The sequence below is a fragment of the Pelobates fuscus genome, chromosome 6, assembly GCF_036172605.1.
Source record: "Pelobates fuscus isolate aPelFus1 chromosome 6, aPelFus1.pri, whole genome shotgun sequence".
Lineage (NCBI taxonomy): Eukaryota > Metazoa > Chordata > Amphibia > Anura > Pelobatidae > Pelobates > Pelobates fuscus.
Window position 1 is genome coordinate 117323807 of NC_086322.1, and position 23958 is coordinate 117347764.

At 44.3% G+C, this 23958-nt stretch overlaps 1 protein-coding gene across 1 annotated transcript in view; it reads left to right on the forward strand.

The window, feature by feature from the left end:
- Positions 1–23958, forward strand: part of NEK1 (NIMA related kinase 1) — a 115672-nt gene that overhangs the window by 23139 nt on the left and 68575 nt on the right. Inside the window, exons 11-14 of the mRNA XM_063458188.1 lie at positions 634–693; positions 972–1037; positions 1125–1172; positions 11814–11888. Of these exons, the coding sequence (XP_063314258.1) occupies positions 634–693; positions 972–1037; positions 1125–1172; positions 11814–11888 (249 nt within the window). The remainder of the gene's footprint in view (positions 1–633; positions 694–971; positions 1038–1124; positions 1173–11813; positions 11889–23958) is intronic.

Sequence of the window (23958 nt, forward strand, 5' to 3'; positions counted from 1 at the left end):
TCCACTCATCTTCTGTAATTTTCTTCCGTGTCTCTTTTTTTTTTTTTTTGCCCTCACTCCCCTCCCGAGCACACTGTTAAGTTTGCTTTTATTGTAGTTTATGTTAATATGGTTATTCATACTAGTGTTTACCAGTACAGTTTTTCTTTTGTTTGCACAGGTTTCAATAGTCCCTAGAGATCATGTGATTACATAAAAATTATGTTTAACATTGTATTGCATTATTGAAGAGAAGTTTCATTTGGTCCATAAATGTGTCTAGTGAAATTCGAAAACTATATCAATATCGATATCCTTCAATCTGTGAACTATGTATCTCATGAAACTCTGCATCTTGTCACCCTGTTGTTTAACTCATGTAACTGTGCCTAGCAAGATACATTTTATATATATATATTGTTTGTACAACAAGGTTAGTTGTCTTAGTTATTTTTTTTTTTTTTCACTGCTGCCTTTCTAAAGTATCTTGATTGATGTAGTTGATTGCCCAAAAACTGTTCATATACATAACCGAAAAAGGGCTACGTTCTAAAATTGTTCAGAACTGGCCTATTTAACTTTTCTTTAAAATGCCAAGGTTTCTTGGAAGTTTGAAATGCTCTTATCTAATTTGTAGTTTTGCTTTTTGTTCAGGCTCCACATGTACCAATGAAGAAAGTGAATCCCGTAGAAGAAAGGAGGAAATTGTTTGAGGTACAAAGTTGTCCCTCCTGCTTCCTTCAAGCTCAAGAACTAATGTTAACCCTACGCTGAGCTGGAGGGTCCTGAAAATGCATTTATATGGTGCAGGCTATTCTAGCGCTGACCTCTTTTATATATAAATGAAAACCTTCAAACCTTTCCTCCTTGGTTCTTCCCAGTCATGCCTTCTAACCAAGTTTCTGTTGCTGACCTGTGATTTCACTAACCTACCTGTCTGAGTGTGGCCTAGCACAGTGTGTGCTTAATAATAGGAGTTTAATATCTTGCAGGATCCAGGTAAGAAAAAGAGACTTGACATGAGACAACTCGAGAAGGAAAAAAGACAGAGGGAGCAGGTACGTCTACTGCCGCTTTGTGAAAATAAACCTTTATTTGATATTGTCGTTTTTACTTCATTTTGTAAATATTTGCATCCATTTCAGATGAATTTGCTGAAGGCTGAACAATTGAGAAGATTAGAAAAGGAGCGGGTATGATGTTATTACTAACTGTCTTCCTTCACATCACATATTACTGCTAACTTAGTTTGGGTTCAGTAAATTTTAGCCAAAATACATTTCCTCTTGACACTTAAAGGAACATATACAAAATATAAACTCTATACTTTATTTAAACCTGTAAAAAATACTGCCCTTCTCTTATTTTGAATCCATGAAAGGGTTTAAATCTGTTAAACTCACCATTGGTTCCAGCCTTGGGAGAGTTTCTGCAGCTCCAAAGCACTTTATTTACTTTGAACTACAATTCAAATCTAGTGTGGTAGGAAACCCTCCCGGCTGTCTGCTTGATGGCCAGGAGGTGTTACTATAAGACCCTTAGTAAGGACGTAAGTCTAAAGAGATTTATAAAATTCTCATTTTACTTGAAATCCACAAATCTGCAAAATAAGCCTGTAGGGACATGCAGTTATCCCCTAAAGCCTTTCTGAAAACTCAAAATGAATATGTTTGCATTACTCTATCTATGTTGGACATGCATTCTGTTTTTTTTTTTTTTTTCTCTTGTTTTCTACACATGTAGAGCTCTTCTCTGCCTGCTCTCATATACTGTGTTTAGAGTAACTAGTATCCAGCACATACATTTGTTTGGTTAAGGATTCCTAAAATGTGACCATCCAAGACTGGTTATTCACTAAATGGTGTCTTGAAAACCCAGTGGCAAATAGCTGTATATGGGGAAAAAACATGTTTGTAATTTCTGTGGTTGTTGCTGAATTCCACTGCAATTGTGCGTCATTAAGTTTGTGCATTAATTCACTTATTCTTTATGGATGCGCTAACACACACACATGTTGCTTCTTTTTTTTTTTTTTTTATCTTTCCAATAACCTGCTGTTTAGTTGTAACCTACATCCATTCTCTTAACCAACATACAATCCTGTAATTTTCAAAGGTTCAACACAGCCCACCGCCTGGTCCCTATTGGAGGTATGGCTAAGCAAAGTTACATCTTGTCTAAGCCATATCAACTCATACCAGTGATAGGCACATGTGATGGGCTAAGATTGGTCAGCTGACCCTCTCAGCCAGTCACTGTTGCCCTTTGCTGCTTGAGATAATGAAGAAGCATCAGCTGAGTAGCAATGAGGGGCCCGGGCTGTGAGTAACTGACGGTTCTCATTCAGCGATAAGAAATTAAAAAACTTTATCTGAACATTGGGATGGTGTGTGGGAACTCTAGTGGTTATGGTGCCTAGAGTGTGCTTTTAACCTGATACAAAATGCAAAACTACAAAACCATTTTATATTTAAAGTCACAGTCCCCAAAACAACATTGGCTTAATGAACCAGTTTGTGTATAGATCATGCTTCTGAAGTCTTACTGCTCAATTCTCTGCCATTCAGGGATTAAATCACCTTTATTTCTCTTTATGCAGCCCTAGCCACACATCATCTGGCTGTGACTGACACAAAATGAAAAACAAAATGGTTTTATTTTCAATCAGCTGTTAAAAACTTTTAAAGTAATTTTCTCTCCTGCTATCTGAATTGATCTTTAATCACACACTGGAGGCTACTGCAGGGTCTAGCAAGCAATTAACTGAGCAGAAGATGATAAATTATAAATTAAACATAGTTTGCAATAAAGTGTAAACATTAGATGTTTTACAGGAAATGTTTAGGAAGGCTGTACAAGTCACATGCAGGGAGGTGTGCCTAGGGCTGCATAAACAAAGTGATTTAGCTCCTAAATGGCAGAGAATTGACCATTGAGACTGCAGGGGCATGATGTATACACTAAAACTTGTCCATTAAGCGAATGTTGTTTTTGGTGACTGTAGTGTTCCTTTAAACTTATAGCAACGTATGTCTTATTTTCTAATTTATTTTATACTTCTCCCAGGTTACCAATAGTTGAGAGTAGGAACTGGAGATTTGCTTGGCTGCCATCATGAAGTAATGGCAATACAGTGGGACCTCGGTTTACAAACGACTCGGTTAACATAATTTTCGTTTTACAAATGAAAATCCATTGAAAATAATGCCTCGGTGTACAATTTTTTTCCGCTATACAAGGCAAGTTTCCTCAGGATGAATTGCACCTGGGAGGTTTATAGCACTGCCCCCTGCATGCTGGAGCCTGTGGGTAGCACGTGGCGTCGAGTGTGGAGGTGTTGGGGCGGCTTTTGCATCGAGTTTTGGAGTCATTCTGGAAATTGTTTGCAGTTGTTTTGGGACTTTTTGGTGCATTTCTCAAGCTGTGGAAAGGTAGGGGGCTGAGCTTTGTCGTTTGCGTGCCTTTTATTGTGTGTTCTGCATTGTGGGTTGCTTTCCATGCCAGCTCATTTTGACTTTATGACCTCCAAAATGGATTAATTGGTTTTCAATGCATTCCTATGGGAAAGCGCGTTTCGATTTACATATTTTTCGCAATAAGAAACGTCCCGGAGAATGACTTAAATTTGTAAACCGAGGTGCCACTGTGTGTGCAACATGCAAATGAGAAATGTAGAATGAATAGGTTATTTTCTTAGTGTCCTTATTTTTGTGCTTTAACCCTTTAAATTCTTACCACTTAAAAAATCAAATTTAGCTGAAAGCAATCAAAAGCACGCCATTCAGCTGTTTAATTTTAGCATAGTTTAATGACCATGCTTGTCTGCAGTCTAGTGTTACTGTCCATGCTACAATGTTCTGCTCTCCATTCCATTTTTTTCTTTCCTTTCATGCCATTGTCTGCTTTAATTGCTTTGTTTTATCAGTAGATCCTGATAAATTCAATCTTATTCTAGTTCTATAATTCAGACCCAAATTTATCAGGAGTCGGGTATTGTGTAAAATACAGCTTTTAGATTCCACCGATCACTAAACTACATTATACCCATTGATAACACGACATCCACATCACAAACCATATTCCTCTGCATGTAGGTCTATACACTGAGGCCCTGTACCTTACATCCTAATGTCTATAATCTCTGCTACTTATGGTTGGTGTATAATAAAGAACAGCAAATCTTCCTAGACAGATGTTTGAAGCTTCCAAGGTCCATGAGATGGGAGAAGGTGAAGCATCTTCAGATCCTGTTACTTCTTGGTTTGGTTAGCTCAGTGTAACGAAACTCAAGAAGCAGAAAAATGCCCAGATCATCTGACCTGCACAGGCTTCTCTTTGAGCTGCATTGGGAAGTCTATAATTGGGCAGTCACAGAAAGTCTGGGCAGGATTAGAAGGGGAGGGCTTGCAAAGCCAGCAGGCAGGAGATATGCAGTCTTTGCTAACTGTTTTTAGATATAATTAATGCATAATTATTGCAAGTATTCATTTGGGATATATCTAGTAAACAGTGATTTTTATTTTTCATTTGGGCAATACAAGGCTTTGCCTCTATTAGAGGCCGTTGTGTCCTTAACTCTTGCAGCTTGCCTTTAGTAAATATCTATTGTCCCTCTCCAATAGAACTGTCAGTGGTGTCCTGTCATTGCCATGAAGGATATCGCGGAAGTCCAATACTCATTGTTCTGTTTAGTTTAACTCTTTAATTAGCATTTGTACGTGGAAGCTAGTTGATATTTTTCATTTTTATTTTTTGGGATGCTTTTCTAGGTTAACACCACTAGGTGGTACTGGTACATTACTTATTGGATCCACATCATTTGTGTCCGTTTTTTTTTTTTTTTTTATTCTTTGTAATTTTACAAAAAAGCCCAGGAGTTAGAGCTTGATTGTCACCAGTTGGTTCCAAAAAGTCAGCTTGTCCTTTCACTTTTCTGAGGATCAATAACATTTATATGATTTAACTGTATAATAATAGTATTTAGAACCCAGAACATGCTTGTTATCTAGCAAAAGCTAAATATATCCATCTTGGTGAAATACTTCTTACGCCGTAATTACATCTTCCTGTTTTGGTGCACTAATCCTTTTAGTGGTTCCTATTTGGCCTCACAAAACATGAATTGACTGTCAGGTCATGTTAACATGCTAATATTTGATTATAATCAGATCAGACCATTTGACCAAGTCTCCACTCCCCTATTTGAATCTGAAAGCATTAGCTTTGATGGCACACTAAAGGGACACTCCAATGTCCAAATATAAAAAATAAACACTCCAAACATCTTTCATAAGCTCCAGATATCTTGTCTGGTGCTTTTGCATGCCCCCTTTCTTCCTCAACCCAGGCTCTCTGTGGCTGTTTAATCACAGACTTCCCAATGCTGCTAAATTTGAAGTTGTTGCAAGGCAGGTTCTCTGGGCAATTGCCTTTGAGTTTAGCTCCACTGAACTAAACAAACCAGGAAGTAACCGAACCTGTTATTTTATTGACAGCCAGTGGGTGTAGCAAGGTTCTCATTGCTGCCCAATTTGGGCTCCAGCCTCCCGATCGATGCAGAACACCCGCACAAGAACTCCAGAGCTCTGTGTCAAAAGGAAAGGATATAAAAGACCAGGCTTGGCAGGAAAACGGGAATATAGGATACGTACACGACAAGGGGCATATCAGTCAGCCAGCGGACACCCAACTGCGCTCCTCTTGACAATAACCCTTCCACTACATGCGGTACTGAAGATTACTTTGAAAGAAACGAGAAGTTAACATTTCAACTCAAACTATTCTTGTCCCTCAACTGATAGAGATGTTGAAGTTCCAGTCACAGTATATATTTTGCAAAGGAGAGCTTTCAACCAGGAGGTGTGAAATATGTTGGGAATGCACATTTATGTTGGCAAATTCAAGGCGTACCATACTTCGTTGCTCTTACTTAGGTTTCTCAAAGGACCAATGAACCGACGTGCACATTTCATAGAAGGAACTTGGAGATTGATATTATCTGCAGAGAGTTATACAATATCCTCTATTTAGAAGGAAGAAGCTGCATGATTGCATTTGTCTGATTGGGCCTTGTACTGAAGGACAGATTTTTCCAAGAAATGGTGAAACTGCTCCCAAGTCCTTTTATGGCTTAGCTGAATGTTCTTGCCTGCCTGGAGGAAATATAAGATCTACAAATACATAAAGAAACAGTGCAATATTCTGTGTTGATAACTGTGAGAGATAAATATGTTGCACTTACAAGTGTATTCAAATGGTAGGCTTGTCACTTATCTTGAGTTATGATGACATCTCTGCTATCTTCCCAGTATACAGTAACCATGTAGCTCAAAACAAAAAAGGAAGAGAAATAGTGCAGAGCTTCCAATAAATGAACAATATTAATTAATTTATTGCACTTACAAATTTTAAATCAAATACTGGCACATGATGTTTCCAACTAATTATAGAGGATGGCCTCTGTAGCAGGAAACAAGAAAATTCTTTCTTCAGAAATTAAAACATAAGGATGGTTAGAAAAACAAAAACAAAAAAAACTGCAGGTACTCAGACCAAATAAAATTTGCATTGCTCAGACTTCCTCACAGGTCACTGTCTCTCTGTCTGCAAATACAAGTCATCAAACTTACTGCTGTTTTTTTTTTAAAACCATTCTGGTGAATGTGCAGATGACCATAAGCCAATCTGCAGGATGCCTCCACGGGTGTTCTCCGTGATCGCTCCAGTGAGTATCAAGTCTTGTTTTCAGCATTACCCTCCAAAATTAAGGGAAAAGATTATGTACCCAAAAAATTGGATTTCAGTTTGACCAAATAAGCAATTTTCTAAGTGACAATAAATAAAGACTGTTCTTTATTAGTGCGTGTAGTACTTGTGGTTGTTTTTTGTTTTTTTTGCTTAGGAAATATGCTTATGTTAAGAGAATGCATCAGGATATCATCCAAGTATACGTTGACCCAAAAATGGCTGTAATCTCTGAGGACATTAATAAAGTCTTGGACAGCTGGAGGGTTGCACTTATTGAAATTATAAAATTTATATGATTTAACTGTATAATAATAATATTTAAAACCCAGAACATGCTTGATATCTAGCAAAGGCTAAATATATCAATATTGGTGAAATACTTTTTACACTGTAATTACATCTTCCTGTTTTGGTGCACTAATCCTTTTAGTAGCATCTGTTTGGCTTCACAAAACATGAATTGTTTCATAATACATGCTCTGGGTGTTAAAAGCTGTCTTCCATTCATTCTCCTCCTTTATGCATACTCCCTAAAGATAAAGTTTGGTCATAATATGGACACTTTGCAACCTATCAAACATCTCAGAAATCAAAAGGATTGTGTAATTATGACACATGGTGATTTCATTAAGACCCCTTTAATCTATACAAGCGTTCAGATCACTCTCTTTTTCTTGAAACATAAACGAAGGCTGCCCCAGCAGGAGAAGGCCTTCAGATAGATCCTGTCTCTAAGGCTTCTTTTATGTACTCCTCCATTATTACATTTTCCTGGGGGACCTTTCCTTTGGGTGGAACAGTGCCAGGTTTGAGGTCAACTGTACATTCATCCAGTCTACAAAGAGCTGCAGGCATGTTGATGGCATATATAGGAACACTTTAGTGTTAGGAGTACAGAGCTGCCCCCACAATATTCTTCTCCCCCCTCTCCCCCCCACCACCCCACCGCAAAGAAAGAGTTAAATAACCCTTTAAACACCCAATTCCGCCTCCTCCGACATCAGCGCAAAGTGTACATAATACACATGCATGGCGAGTGCGTGTACATCAGGCCTTCAATGCTTCTTATGGGTGTTTGCTAACCAAGGAAAACCTAACACAACCTGACAAGATGTAGATGAGAACTTGAAATGTGTTCGATTCTATAGCAAGCCAATGGAAATTTAGAGTATCATTCGGTCCTTGGCAGCCTTACGGGATAAGCTATGAGCATTGAATACACATAGATACATGAAAGGCTGTTATAGACTTCTGGTAATAATATACAATTTTTATTTTTTTTTTGCCTCCCATTACTGATAGCCAAAGCTGGAGCCTTATCCATGTGTAGGTTCATTAGAAAGCCAATTTTAGCACAATCTATAGGAAATGATCTGGGAGACATTTCAATGTAAAAAAACTATTTGATTAGGGAAGACCCTACAGGTCTTGGGGTCCTAGCCATATCTAGGGGAAGAATTCAATGCACTGAAGGACTATGTATACTGGAAGAATCAACCACTACTAGCCTAGTTGGGGGAGAAGCAGTGGTCTGGCTTTTTAGGTATCAGTTAAGTGGTGTGTGTCAGGAGAATATGAAGTGCCTGGGCGAATTGGTCCATACGATGGCACAACTTCTCAATTTTATTCTCACAGGACGCTACTTATTGAGCATGGCCCTGATGTAATGTCACAAATATTGTACCACACCATGCAGAACTTCAAAATCCGAGCATACTGTATAGAACGTATTCGAATATTTAAAATGGCTGGACTAATGCTTGAATACAGAAACTATTTATTTATAAACTGATCAAGCCAATGTTTGGGTTAAAGAGATATGAAGAAACTGGGAAACTAGCCAAGCTCAGGATAATTGATACTCCGACTCAATGAAAAAAGTCTTTATCAGAAGTCAGAAAGCTAAAGAAAATGCACTAATCGCAAACCACAACACAAAACACAACAGGGCATGGGATTACGCCAAAACCACTATTTAAGTGGTTAGGTGAACTTTAATTCATCCATGTCACTTCTTCAATCTAATAAGGCGCGTGCAGCATTCTTATTGCTGCCTGCTCCAGGCTTCTATACTATGCGGACCACCCACATAAGAACACCGTAATGCCATATCGATCGTGTAGGATATGACCTCTCCTTTTCCTTAATTTAAAAGTTCAGATTTGGGTCTATTGAAGTGATCTTCATGAGCTGAGAAAGGGGTTTATGGGAACCGATGTACAAGGAAACCACAAAGCCAGTGAAGTAAATTATGAAGAAACCCATAACACAAAGATTGAAAGATACGACAAATTATAATTATTACACACAAATAATAATAAGTGAATTCTTTATAGATGATGCAGATGCACAAGAGCAGGAACTGTGGATATATAAGGTACATAACCAGAACTTGAGGCAAGGTTGGAGGTACCAGGATGCTTAGTTCATTGAGGGTTGCTGGCATTTCCTTATGCACAGCACTCTTAGGGTTCCACCACAGCATTTCAATAGAGTTGAGGTCTGGCCTTTGACTTGACCAGGCTTCCCCAAACTCTGGCCCTCCAGATGTTGCTGAACTACAACTCCCATGATTCTCAGCCTATCTATTTCATTCATAGAATCATGGGAGTTGTAGTTCAAGAACATCTAGAGGGCCAGAGTTTGAGGAAGCCTCGACTAGACCATTTCAACACCTTGATTCTTTTCTTTTTCTGCAATTCAGTTGTAGATTTGCTGCTGTGCTTTGAACATTGTCCTGTTGCATAACCCAATTTTCTTGGACCAATGGCATCACATTTAACTCTACAATACTTTGGTATACAGAGGAGTTTGTGGTCGACTCAATGGCTGCAAGGTTCCCAGGTACTGTGACTGCAAAACCAGCCCAAATAATCACCCCTCCACCACCGTGCTTGACAGTTAGTATGAGGTGTTTGTGCTGATATGCTGTATTGGATTTTCACCAGACGTTTTGCTGTGCATTATGGCCAAACATCTTGGTCTGGTCTGTCCAAAGAACATTGTTCCAGAAGTCATGTGGTTTGTTCAGATGTAACCTTGCAAACCTAAGTCATGCTGCCATGTTCTTTGTAGAACCAAAAGGCAACCCTTCCAAACAAACCATATTTGTTTAGTCTCTTTCTAATTGTACTGTCATGAACGTTAACATTTAACATGCTAACTGAGTCAGAGATGATTTCTCTGAGCATTGCATGGTGTGATGGGGTGATTTTGCTGGGATGTCCACTCCTGGGAAGATAGGCAACTGTTTTGTATGTTTTCCACTTTTGAATAATCTTTCTCACTGTAGAATGATGGACTTTAAGTTTGGAAATGCCCTTTTAACCCTTCCCAGTTTGATGGGCAGCAACAATTCCTTCTCTAAGATCATGCTGTTATGGTTCCTCCTTGTCAATGTGTTAACAAACACCTGACTGCTCCAGACCATCAAACTGCTAAAACTTTGGCTCTAATAGAGGTGGGCACAGTTGCTGATGATCAATTAATCAAATGCATTTGATTAGCAGAACCTGTCTGCTACTTAGTCTCTCAAATCCTGTGCAGTAAGGGTGCACTTAGTTTTTCACATTTGACTTCTCTGTTTTGGCTTGATTTTTGTTAAATCATGACACAATGGATGTTGTTACCTAACTTTATAACCTGCTGAGATACAGATGATTGGTATTCTGTCCTGATATGTAAAACCATAGAATTCAAAGCCTGTGTTTTTCTTTTTTTTTGAATTCTTTATTTTTGTTGTGCATTCTGTGTTATACATAGGTGATTTCATTGCCACAACAGCAATAGCGCAATAACATCTAATAAGAGATTGGTACATGGCAAGCGGTAGTACTGCACATTTTTGGTATGAGAACATAACAGGTTAATTAAACATTTCAGATCAAGAAACGGTGAAAAATATTGTAAGCTAACAATATAGGATGGGTTAGTCGGTAGAGCAAAAATGAATGCGGCAACATCCTATACCAATGAGAAGAGTGCTCAAGCGGCATTAGAAAATAAAAACATATAACAAAACATGAAACGTGCGATAATAATTGCAGCATCATCGTGTCACTATGTAAGCGTTGCCCCATACTATCTAGTGCTTTAAGGGTAGGCTTAAGTTGATCGCTTAAAGCGATGTGCGCCTTAGGATGGGCTATTGAAAGAGCCCATAGGGGTGGACTAATGCTAGGGTGCTTTGCTGAGATTGGGGTCCTATTATCTGGCCCGGAGGTGACTCATGGCAAAACGCCCTAGGGGACTGCTTACTGTCTGTCATGAGCTTAGTATCAAGTTAATTAAGCTTTTCAGATCAAGAAACGATTGAAATATTGTAGGCTAACAATATAGGATGGGTTAGTCGGTAGAGCAAAAATGAATGCGGCAACATCCTATACAAATGAGAAGAGTGTACAAGTGGTATTAGAAAATAAAAACACATAACAAAACATGAAACGTGCGATAATAATAATTGCAGCATCATCGTGTCACTTTGTAAGCGTTGCCCCATACTATCTAGTGCTTTAAGGGTAGGCTTAAGTTGATCGCTTAGTGCGATGTGCGCCTTAGGATGGGCTAGTGTAAGAGCACATTGGGGTGGACTAATGCTAGGGTGCTTTACTGAGATTGGGGTCCTATTATCTGGCCCGGAGGTGACCCATGGCAAATCGCCCCAGAGGTCTGCTCACTGTCCGTCATGAGCTTAATAGCTGTGTGAGGTTTACAGTAAGTGTATATGCCTGGGTATGTCCCCTGTGTGGTATTGTCTTGCCCTGGTGGCGTATAGTCAGGGGCAATATAGAGGCAGACCGTGTGTTTTTCTTTTTATTGGCTATTTCTTCACTTTAATTTCTTTCATGGAATTTCTCATGGTTTTAAGAAGTTGAATTTAAGCCCCTAGTACATATCCCAGGACTTGTTCAAATTGTAATTTTTTTAAGTTGATCTAGCCCTCTTTCTTTGTGCCGCAATCTTAAAGATTCCAAGATATCTGCTCCATCTTAAATGTCATGTTTTGTGACCATTGTGAGAGTAATTGCAATCACAACTGCTGTAATATTTGTATTTATGTATTTTTGTTGCACACCCCTTCCTCCTAGATGGAACGGATAAACCGAGCAAGAGAGCAGGGATGGAGAAATGTGATTGGCTCAGGAGGAAGTGGAGAAATGAAGGTAATATGTGTGATTTTATAATGGTACATGTAAATTATAGTTTACATTTACAATTTCTTATAGAGGTACCTACATTCTGTTGCCACAATAAAACCTTGCATTATAATGTTTCTTTACACTTTAACACTACCAGGAATATTCATTCTGCAAATGAGCCTTGTCAGTCAGGAAAACAAATGTGTTCATTCATGTGATCACAATGCACCCATGTGGTAGGTTGGTTTCAGAATCAGGTCTTTAAGGCAAAATGTCTATAGCCAAAAACATGCAAACATGCCTCGGTTGGAGCCTGATGTCTGGGACTTTAATAGATTATTTAAAAATAAAATATATAATTTGTTTTAACTAACAAGTCCCTAAAATGGACCTGTGAAACGCTTGGTTTAGAATTGTTGGTTATAGAAAGCAACCATTCCTGACTATATGTAAAGGACACACCTAGTAAGCACTGTTTTTGATAGCATTTGGTGATGTATAGAAAGTAATCTTGTCAATGTAAACTGATCAGCCACATTAAAATCACTGACAAGTGGAGTGAATGATATTGATTATATTGTTACAGTGGCACCTGTCAAGGGGTGGGATTTATTAGGAAGCAAGTAAACAGTCTGTTCTGGAATTTCATGTGTTGGAGCAGGAAAAATGGGCAAGTGAAAAGATCTGAGTGACTTTGACATGGGGCCAAATAGTGATGGCTAGACGACTGCATCAGAACATCTCCAAAATAACAAGTCTTGTGGGGTGTTCCTAGTATGCAGTGGTTAGTACATACCAAAAGTGGTGCAAGCAAGGGTAACTGGTGAACTGGCATGAGGGTCTTGAACACCCAAGGCTCGCTGATTACGTGGGGAGTGAAGGTTAGTCCATCTGGTCTAATTACACAGAAGAGCTTCCATAGTTCAAATTGCTGAAAACATAATGCTTGTCATGATAGAAAATTGTCAGAACACACAGTGCATAGCAGATTGCTGCGTATGGGGCTGCATAGCCGCAAACCAGTCAGTGCACATGAATATTCCTCTCTACTGCTGAAAGCACCTTCAATGAGGACGCAAGTGTCAAAACTGTACCATGGATCAATGGTAGAAGGCTGCCTGTGCCGATTAATGTTTTCTTTTAGATCATGTGGCTGGGAAGAGATATCAGCCAGATGCACTATGGGAAACATTGTCTGCCAAAAAAAAAGTGTAGTGCACACACTAAAAAAGGGGGAATACTTCCTGCAGGGTGCGCCAGAAAGATAGGGCCAATCCCCGAAGACCTCAAATGGGGGGGAAAAAAACGAGATATCCAGGCACACCTGAGGTTTCTTCTAAAAGGCAGTCCTTCTTTTTTTTTTTTTTTTTTTTTGGAGAAGAAGGCAGTATGACGCAGGCAGGGTTATGCTCTGGACAATGTTCTGCTGGGAAAACCTTGGGTTCTGGCATTCATGTGTTTGTTGGTTTGATACATACCACCTACCTAGAGAATGTTGCACCCCTTTATGGCAATGGTGTTCCCTGATGGCAGAGGCTTCTTTCAGCACAATAATGCTCCCTGCCACACTGCAAAAATTGTTCAGGGATGCTTTGAGGCACATGACAAAAACGTTTAAGATGTTGCCTTGGCCTCCAAAGCCCCTCGACCTTAATGTGAACATCTGTGGGATGTGCTGGAACAATAAATCCTATCCATGGAGTCCTCACCTAGCAAATTGCAGGACTTAAAGGATCTGCTCCTAATGTTTTGGTGCCAGATACCACAGTACATGTTCAGAGGTCTTGTGGAATCCATGCCTCAATGCATCAGAGCTATTTTGGCAGCACGAGGGGGACGTACACAATATTAGACAAGTGGTTTTAATGTTGTGGCTAATCAGTGTAAAGTAATAAAATCAAATGCCCTACTCAAGCCTTATAACCCTCATGCTCCACAAGAGTCTGACCCCAATCACAAATCACATCCCATATTTTTATTTGTATGCTTGGTTTACACTAACTTAATTTTTCTAAGTTTTTACTCAACTTTGCTTTCCATATGCCATATCCAGCCTTTCTCCATTTTTCCTAATCCAATATTCTTAACATCGGTTTTATCCCCTAGTCCCCAATCCTTCTTCCCAGGGCCAGATTAAGAGCCCAGTGGGCCTGGTGCTGACAATTATGATGGGCCTAATTACAAAATCTTATTGACCAAAAACACTAAAACAGTCCTACCTCCTACGCGTCATATATCTTATGGAGATGGTGCTGGAGGGAAACTCATAGGATGCAGTTATGAGAAAACACATACCCTATGCTAATCTCACGCTTTCATCTTTCAAGTAATCCCATACCCCCTAACAGCAGTGTCCAGTAAAGCAGGAAGTCTATGGATGGGGTAAAGGGGTGGGCCACTGACACAAATCACATAACCAGAACTGCCGAAAGGGGCGAACATACACAAGAAGGGGGCATGTCTGTGTCCCTATGTCTCCCAGTCCCATAGTGTCTGTGTCCCCATGTCTCCCATTGTTCACATGTCACTGGGAGACATTGGGACACTGAGATACTATAGATCACTGGGAGACATGGGGACACTGGGTGACTTTGAGACATGAGGGGATACTGAGACACTTGGGGGCACTGTGAGACATGGGGGCACTGGGAGACTAGAGGATTCTGAGCGACTAAGGGACACTGAGACACTACGGACACTGGGAGACATGGGGCACTGATACAATCTGATACAAAAGGGACACTGTGATATATAGGAGACACTGGAGACTTGATAAAGACCTAGGTACATGTTGAAACATTGTGGTGTCCAATAAACCTGCTTAAATCTATCACCGTGAGTGCCTGAGATTTTTTATTTTATACTAGGGGACACTGAGACACTGGGACAAAGAGATACTGGGAGACTAGGGGACTTTGGGAGACTAGGAAACACTCAGACACTATGGACACTGGCATACTACGGACACTGAGAGACACCAGGGACACTGGGAGACATGGGGATACTGAGACACTAGGGACACTGGCTGGGAGACATGGGGACACTGGGAGGGCCCTATGTCTCCCAGGTCTCAAAGTTGCCCAGTCTCCCTGCGTCCCCCAGTGTCTCCATGTCCCCCAGTGTCTCCGTGTCCCCCAGTCTCTCACCATCCCCATGTCTCGCAGGATGGAGCTGCTGTCTGGACTCTGTGCAGAGCTGCTCCCCTGCGGATCAGTGAGTAGTGAGAGGCAGGGAGGTAGATGCTGTAACTCCTTATCCCTGCCTCTCTCCACACAAACAGCGACCCCTACTGGCCGGCGCTGGTATTGCAGAATAATCAGACATTTGTATTGCCGGTATTACTGCAATACCGGCACCGGCTAGGCAGCCTCAAATACCTGAGAAATACTTCTGCAAAATACCTAGCAACGATAAGAAATACATGAGAAATATATGGCAACCCTAAGAGTAGTGTGTAAAAAAAAAAAAAAAGCAATGGGCCTGGAGCTGCAGCTCCATCTGCCCCTATGTTAATCCGGCCCTGCTTCTTCCAACCATATATACCCAATCTGAAACCAAACACAATCATTGCCCTCATTCCAATTAACTACCACAGCTCTACTGTTTTCTATCCATAATTCCAGATCCATTTCCCACTTTATCATCTTAATCCTACCTACCTTAGCATTAAACCAATCAAATGCCCTACTCCAGCTTTTGCTCATTTCAAAAAGTAATATAATATAATTTTTTTTTTTTAATATATATAGAAAGCTTAGACAAAGGTGCAGTTGCTATGGGCCCTTAAGTCAGACATTAAATGGAATAATTCACAGATTTTACTATTAACATGACGTAAAGTCATGATTTTATTAACGACACGGAGGCTCCTATTATGCTGCACTCTTTCTTTATTTCCCTCAGCAGCAAATCATTTTTTTTTTAAACATAACCAGTATATAACATTAGAGTCTGAGAGTAGTATCTCCTTAGCAACAGGAACAGCCAATCAGGTTCCTCTCTCCAGCATAATAGGCTCTGTCAACCAATCCTATTCCTCTTTATTTGCGATCCCGAATAACGATAACCATCCAACCGAAAATTGGTCCGATCACAAAGGTAATATCCATATGATATGAAGATATGCAGATTAGGCTGTAAAAGAGGAGAAATATGGTAATATTGTAGTATGAAACTGAGTGTATGCATGAATCACCAGTCATTGTGGATAGAGTTTAATTATTATTTCAAGCTATCGTGAATAAGTATTAGGGATTGAGAAACATAACCGGAGGGAAAAAACTCCATGACATCAGGACTTACCGTGAGCCAACTTACCCTTAATCTGTTCCTTGTGGATAAGATCAAGTAATGACATACATAGCATGAAGAGGAAACTCCATAAATCAGGACTTGGCGTGAGATCAACTTACCCATATTCCCTCCTTCTTCGGGCTGGGCGGGAGGGATAATACTCTCCTCCGTGTCGTTAATAAAATCATGACTTTACGTCATGATAATAGTAAAATCTTGGAATTTTATTAAGACACGGAGGCTCCTATTATGCTGGTTTAAAGCTGGGAGACTACCGTTCCCGCAAAGTGTTGAATGGGTTTAAAATAAAAGTCACGAAAGGTGGATTCTGATGACCAATCGTCCGCTTTCATAATGTCTTCAAGTCGACAATCGAAGAGGCTTTGAAAGCCATCGCTCCCCGTACAGAGTGAGGTGAGAATGATGTGTCAATGCCCGCTAAGGACATAATCCATTTAACCCAGCAAGCTAGGGTAGGAGTAGATACTGGAAGGTGTGGTTTTCTGAATGAAACAAAGAGTTTGTGTTTCGTTATGTCCCGTAGTGTGGAGGTGCGATGTTCGTAAGTTTGTAAGCATTTGACCGGGCATAGGAGCGGCCTGTCCGTAAACGCTGGGTATGACACTCTCTTTGATGACGACTTTGTTCTTCGAGAAATATCGAAATTGACCCCTTCGGGGGTGTAGGAACGTGCGGTGAGTTAAAGAGCTCAAACATCGGAAACCCTCTTGCAGGATATGAGGCAAAGGAGCATAACCAGTTTAGCAGACAGCTGTTTCAGGGACAGAACTGTATTGCCTGGCCATGATTCTAGGAAAGTGAGAATGATGAAGACGTCCCACAGTACCGAATATCGTAGCACCGGGGGACATGCAAATTTTATGCCGCGTAAGAGTCTACATATCATCGGCTGCCGTCCAATCGGGATTCCATCTAAACCTCGGTGTGTAGCCGAAATGGCCGATCGGTACAGGTTCACTGTACGGTAGGCTTTGCCATCTTCAAACAGTGAAGTCAGGAATTAAAGGATCGAGGTTAAAGGAGCCGATATGGGATCCAAATCTCGTTCCAGGCACCAATCACGCCATCTGATCCATGAAGACTTATAAGCCTGTCTCGTGCCGGGTGCCCATGCGCCCTCGAGAAGGTGGAGAGTTGTCTCAGAAACTCCCTGGATTGCCCAAGGTCCCCTGAAATCAGCCACACTGTGAGATGGGGAAGGCCTTGTTGTATCAAGGGATGAGGGGATCCGTCCGGGTCCTGAAGGAGGTACTCGAAGTGTGGGAGAATGCGGGGTATATCTATCGCCATCTCTAGGAGGGGGGGGGGGAAACCATGGTTGGGAGGGCCATAACGGCGTCACAATCACCAGGGTTCCCGTCTGTCGTCGCAGCTGCAGTAGGCAATGCGGGATCATTGCAAACGGTGGAAAGGCATTTTTTTTTTTTTTTTTATGATTCGTTGGATCCACCTGCTTATGGCGGCCCGGTCCAGATCTTGGTCGTCTTCGACCATTTCAAAAATCTTAGTTGCCGGACCCAATATGTCTAATACTTTATCCTGGCAATTGCGCAGGGAAAAATCCAAGGCTTTGTTAGGCTTCCAACCTGTCTTACTCAGGAATTGTATAATTTTAGGGTCAACTGCAGGTGTTCTGCAAGCATCATCAGGGACCGTGGGTCGTGGGCATTCTGCCCGGAGCTTATTGCTTGTCGCCTTATCCAAAGGCTTGCGTACTCTAGACGCTATATATCTCATCACATGGTCCGAGGGGGACCATTCCGCTGATCGTGGATGGCGCAGATCATCGGGGTCAAATAGGGGTTCCCCATGAAGGTCCAGGATCGTATGGGGCTTCTTGCTCCACATGATATGTCTCTGCTTGAGACGCAGTGCGGTCTCGGTCAGGATCGTATCCTTCGGCCAGACTATCTGATTTGAGATCCGATTTCAGATCCGAAGATAGGTTTCCTCCTCAATATCGCTGAGATCCGACTCAGAATCTAGTTGGGCTTTTGCCCTTTTCCATCATCTAGCCGATTTTGCCCGGCTAGTGGCTCTTTTGCGCGGTGGTGGAATAGACGCGCCATCTGTGACAGGTGCATAACTGTCCATCTGAGATATTGAGGAGTGTTTTGTTTTGGCCAAGGCCTTACGGCCAGCCTGAGGCTGTACAGGGGTCGTGGTCGGTAAAGCCTGGGTAATGGCCGGTTGTGCCGATTTCTGAGCCTGAATAAAGGCATGTGTCAGTGTCTGTGACAGTGAGTCAGACATTAGTCCCATGGCTGAGGTAAAGGCTTTAGTCATAGCCTGTGACATAGTTTTGTCAAATAGAGTCTGCATATCAGCAGGGGTATCAAGCTCAGCTGAAGGCATTTTTGAATCCCCTTGAGTGGGGACATAAGACCCAGATGGGTTTTGATTATCTTTGTCAGCAGGCATAATGATTATGCTATGAAAACTGACAGGTATAGAAAAGAAACAGTTAAATTGTTGAACCTAGAGGAATGAAACAACCTAGAGAAGGGTTGATTAACCCAAAGAAAGGGAGAGGGAATCCGGGAACAGACAAGTACTCACAATATTAGAATACAATTGAAAATCAGACCAGAGATACAGAGAGCCGTCCGACCGCCATTATCACTAAACCCAACTCCGAGTTCCGGCCGTTGGGGGCAGTAACAAGCTCCGAGCGTGGGGAAAAAACAATAAAATGGCCGCCTCGCGTGGCGAAAGTCCCGAAAAGGCAGGAGCGTTCGTGTAACTGGCCTCCGCGAATGGCGAAAATTTGGCAAGTAATCGTGTCGGGGAAACAACCGAACGCGTAAGTTCATGAAACTTACGCGTTCGTGGAAAACACACGAATGCCGTGAACCGGAATTGGCTACTAACAAGTGAATGGCGGTCTGACAGGCTAAGATGGCGCGAAAGCGCTGTGACCGGATCCAAAAGTCCGTCAGACTTCCCTGCGCCCGATCAATAAAGACTGGGCTCAGGGTGTCATTCTGGAAACAGGGTATTACCTTATTTATCGGCGTATAACACGCACTTTTTTCCCCTGAAAATAGGGGGAAAATCGTGGGTGCGTGTTATACGCCGATATCCCATAATTACTTACCTGTCCTGAAGCGTGGGCCGGCTTCACAGCGCGCACCGCGGTACAGGAACTTTAATTTCAGGTTCCGGTTTCCGGCGGGACTGAAAGGAAGTGTGCACAATAGTGTGCACACTTCCTTTCAGTCCCGCCGGAAACCGGAACCTTAAATTAAAGTTCCTGTACCGCGGTGCGCGCTGTGAAGCCGGCCCACGCTTCAGGACAGGTAAGTAATTATGGGAGGGGAGGAAAGTACACTATGGGAGGGGAGGGGAGGGGGAGGGGGAGGAAAGTACACTATGGGAGGGGGAGGAAAGTACACTATGGGAGGGGGAGGAAAGTACACTATGGGAGGGGGAGGAAAGTACACTATGGGAGGGGGAGGAAAGTACACTATGGGAGGGGGAGGAAAGTACACTATGGGAGGGGGAGGAAAGTACACTATGGGAGGGGGAGGAAAGTACACTATGGGAGGGGGAGGAAAGTACACTATGGGAGGGGGAGGAAAGTACACTATGGGAGGGGGAGGAAAGTACACTATGGGAGGGGGAGGAAAGTACACTATGGGAGGGGAGGGGGAGGAAAGTACACTATGGGAGGGGAGGGGGAGGAAAGTACACTATGGGAGGGGAGGGGGGGGAAGTACACTATGGGAGGGGAGGGGAGGGGGGGAAGTACACTATGGGAGGGGAGGGGGGGGAAGTACACTATGGGAGGGGAGGGGGGGAAGTACACTATGGGAGGGGGGGGAGTACACTAGGGGAGGGGAGGGGGGGGAGTACACTAGGGGAGGGGGGGGGAGTACACTAGGGGAGGGGGGGGAGTACACTAGGGGAGGGGAGGGGGGGGAGTACACTAGGGGAGGGGAGGGGGGGAGTACACTAGGGGAGGGGAGGGAGGGGGGGGGGGAGGGGAGGGGAGGGGAGGGGGGGGGGAGGGGAGGGGAGGGGGGGGGAGGGGAGGGGAGGGGGGGGGAGTACACTAGGGGAGGGGAGGGGAGTACACTAGGGGAGGGGGGGGAGTACACTAGGGGAGGGGGGGGAGTACACTAGGGGAGGGGAGGGGGGGAGTACACTAGGGGAGGGGAGGGGGGGAGTACACTAGGGGAGGGGAGGGGGGGAGTACACTAGGGGAGGAGGGGGGGAGTACACTAGGGGAGGAGGGGGGGGAGTACACTAGGGGAGGGGAGGGGGGGGGAGTACACTAGGGGAGGGGGGGGGAGTACACTAGGGGAGGGGGGGGGGAGTACACTAGGGATGGGGAGGGGGGGGGAGTACACTAGGGATGGGGAGGGGGGGGAGTACACTAGGGGAGGGGAGGGGGGGGGGAGTACACTAGGGGAGGGGAGGGGGGGGGGAGTACACTAGGGGAGGGGAGGGGGGGGGAGTACACTAGGGGAGGGGAGGGGGGGGGAGTACACTAGGGGAGGGGAGGGGGGGGGGAGTACACTAGGGGAGGGGAGGGGGGGGAGTACACTAGGGGAGGGGAGGGGGGGAGTACACTAGGGGAGGGGAGGGGGGGAGTACACTAGGGGAGGGGAGGGGGGGAGTACACTAGGGGAGGGGAGGGGGGGAGTACACTAGGGGAGGGGAGGGGGGGAGTACACTAGGGGAGGGGAGGGGGGGAGTACACTAGGGGAGGGGGGGGAGTACACTAGGGGAGGGGGGGGGGGGAGTACACTAGGGGAGGGGGGGGGGAGTACACTAGGGGAGGGGGGGGGGGAGTACACGGGGGGAGTACACTAGGGGAGGAGGGGGGGAGTACACTAGGGGAGGGGAGGGGGGGAGTACACTAGGGGAGGGGAGGGGGGGAGTACACTAGGGGAGGGGAGGGGGGGAGTACACTAGGGGAGGGGAGGGGGGGAGTACACTAGGGGAGGGGAGGGGGGGAGTACACTAGGGGAGGGGAGGGGGGGAGTACACTAGGGGAGGGGAGGGGGGGAGTACACTAGGGGAGGGGGGGAGTACACTAGGGGAGGGGAGGGGGGGAGTACACTAGGGGAGGGGAGGGGGGGGAGTACACTAGGGGAGGGGAGGGGGGGAGTACACTAGGGGAGGGGAGGGGGGGAGTACACTAGGGGAGGGGAGGGGGGGAGTACACTAGGGGAGGGGGGGGAGTACACTAGGGGAGGGGGGGGGGAGTACACTAGGGGAGGGGGGGGGGAGTACACTAGGGGAGGGGGGGGGGGAGTACACTAGGGGAGGGGAGGGGGGGAGTACACTAGGGGAGGAGGGGGGGGGAGTACACTAGGGGAGGGGAGGGGGGGAGTACACTAGGGGAGGGGAGGGGGGGAGTACACTAGGGGAGGGGAGGGGGGGAGTACACTAGGGGAGGGGAGGGGGGGAGTACACTAGGGGAGGGGAGGGGGGGAGTACACTAGGGGAGGGGAGGGGGGGAGTACACTAGGGGAGGGGAGGGGGGGAGTACACTAGGGGAGGGGGGGAGTACACTAGGGGAGGGGGGGGGAGTACACTAGGGGAGGGGGGGGGGGAGTACACTAGGGGAGGGGGGGGGAGTACACTAGGGGAGGGGGGGGAGTACACTAGGGGAGGGGGGGGGGGGGGAGTACACTAGGGGAGGGGAGGGGGGGAGTACACTAGGGGAGGAGGGGGGGGGAGTACACTAGGGGAGGGGAGGGGGGGGGAGTACACTAGGGGAGGGGGGGAGTACACTAGGGGAGGGGGGGGAGTACACGAGGGGAGGGGGGGGAGTACACTAGGGGAGGGGAGGGGGGGGGAGTACACTAGGGGAGGGGAGGGGGGGGGAGTACACTAGGGGAGGGGAGGGGGGGAGTACACTATGGGAGGGGAGGGGGGGGGAGTACACTATGGGAGGGGAGGGGGGGGAGTACACTAGGGGAGGGGAGGGGGGGAGTACACTAGGGGAGGGGAGGGGGGGAGTACACTAGGGGAGGGGGGGGGGGGAGTACACTAGGGGAGGGGGGGGGGAGTACACTAGGGGAGGGGGGGGGGGAGTACACTAGGGGAGGGGGGGGGGAGTACACTAGGGGAGGGGAGGGGGGGAGTACACTAGGGGAGGGGAGGGGGGGAGTACACTAGGGGAGGAGGGGGGGGGAGTACACTAGGGGGGGGGGGGGGGGGGGAGTACACTAGGGGAGGGGGGGGGAGTACACTAGGGGAGGGGAGGGGGGGGGGAGTACACTAGGGGAGGGGAGGGGGGGGGAGTACACTATGGGAGGGGAGGGGGGGAGAATACTATGGGAGGGGAAGGGGGGAGAATACTATGGGAGGGGAAGGGGGGAGAATACTATGGGAGGGGAGGGGGGAGAATACTATGGAAAGGGGGGGACACTATGGGATGAGGGGGGAATACTATGGGAGGGGGGGAAATTTCCTGGAATTTCTTTCTAAAAATTAGGTGCGTGTTATACGCCGATAAATACGGTATATATGTAATAGCAATTAGGAAACATTAAATACTAAAGTATAAGGAAAAACTGTACATGACAGGGGAAAATCAGTTAAAGGGGTATATGAATCAAACTGGCATCTGAACATAGATGATAAAACTCAGTAATTACACTAAAGGTTACAATAAAGAATTACAATTAGATTAATAATATAATATAAAGTATGATCCCCACAGGTAAGGAACCGTGGGGACTTGATGTTACTTAACTGAGGGAGCAGCAAAGAAAGAGGAATAGGATTGGTTGACAGAGCCTATTATGCTGGAGAGAGGAACCTGATTGGCTGTTCCTGTTGCTAAGGAGATACTACTCTCAGACTCTGTTATATACTGGTTATGTTTAAAAAATAAATAAATAAATCTTTGCTGCTGAGGGAAATAAAGAAAGAGTGCAGCATAATAGGAGCCTCCGTGTCTTAATAAAATTGGAGTTACATTCTAGGAAAAATAATTCACTGATTTTTTTTTTATTTTTTGGGGGGTTTCAACATTCCACAGTAGCCACTGACCTCGTGCGTTAAAAAAAAAAAAAAAAAAAAAAAAAGCTTAAAACCTCATGTGGTTTAAAAAAATAAATGAATATATATCAAATGTTGGAAGCTTGGCACTCTCCTTCCGCTAGAAATAAATATATAAATGGCCCGGGTGCCACCCGTGTCAGTATATACAAAAAATGGTAATCCAGGGTGCAATCACAGGAGTTTGAATTTGGGGTTTAATGGAAAAGCAAAATTACATCCTTACAAGTGAGCGACGTTTCGACCCTGGCGGATATTTTTCAAGATAACTATATATATATATATATATATATATATATATATATATATATATATATATATATACACACACACTGTGTTATACATTATCTTGAAAAATATCAGTTTTTATATATATATATATATATATATATCTATCTAGCAAAATGGTGAAATACACTTGCCAATCGTGACCGTGAACACCCACAGACTGATTCCACCTGGAAGTGTCAGGAAGCCGAAACAACAATTAACAATGAAACAGCTGTCCATGAGTGGTTCACTGGCTTTGCATCTTTTCCTAAGTTGTTGTTCAAAGCTGTTGTATACAGCAAACACAGACTCAAAGTAATCCATGTTTAAAATGGAGTGAGGCAAAAATGTGATTCTTTGTTGAACTAATTTGCATAAGCCCGCCCAGAATCCTTTGCGGTAGTAACATCACTGCAAATTTGTGATTCCTGTGGGAAAAGCAAGTCTTATGTCTTGACTGGTGTGCAGATTTTTGTTTAACATTGTATTA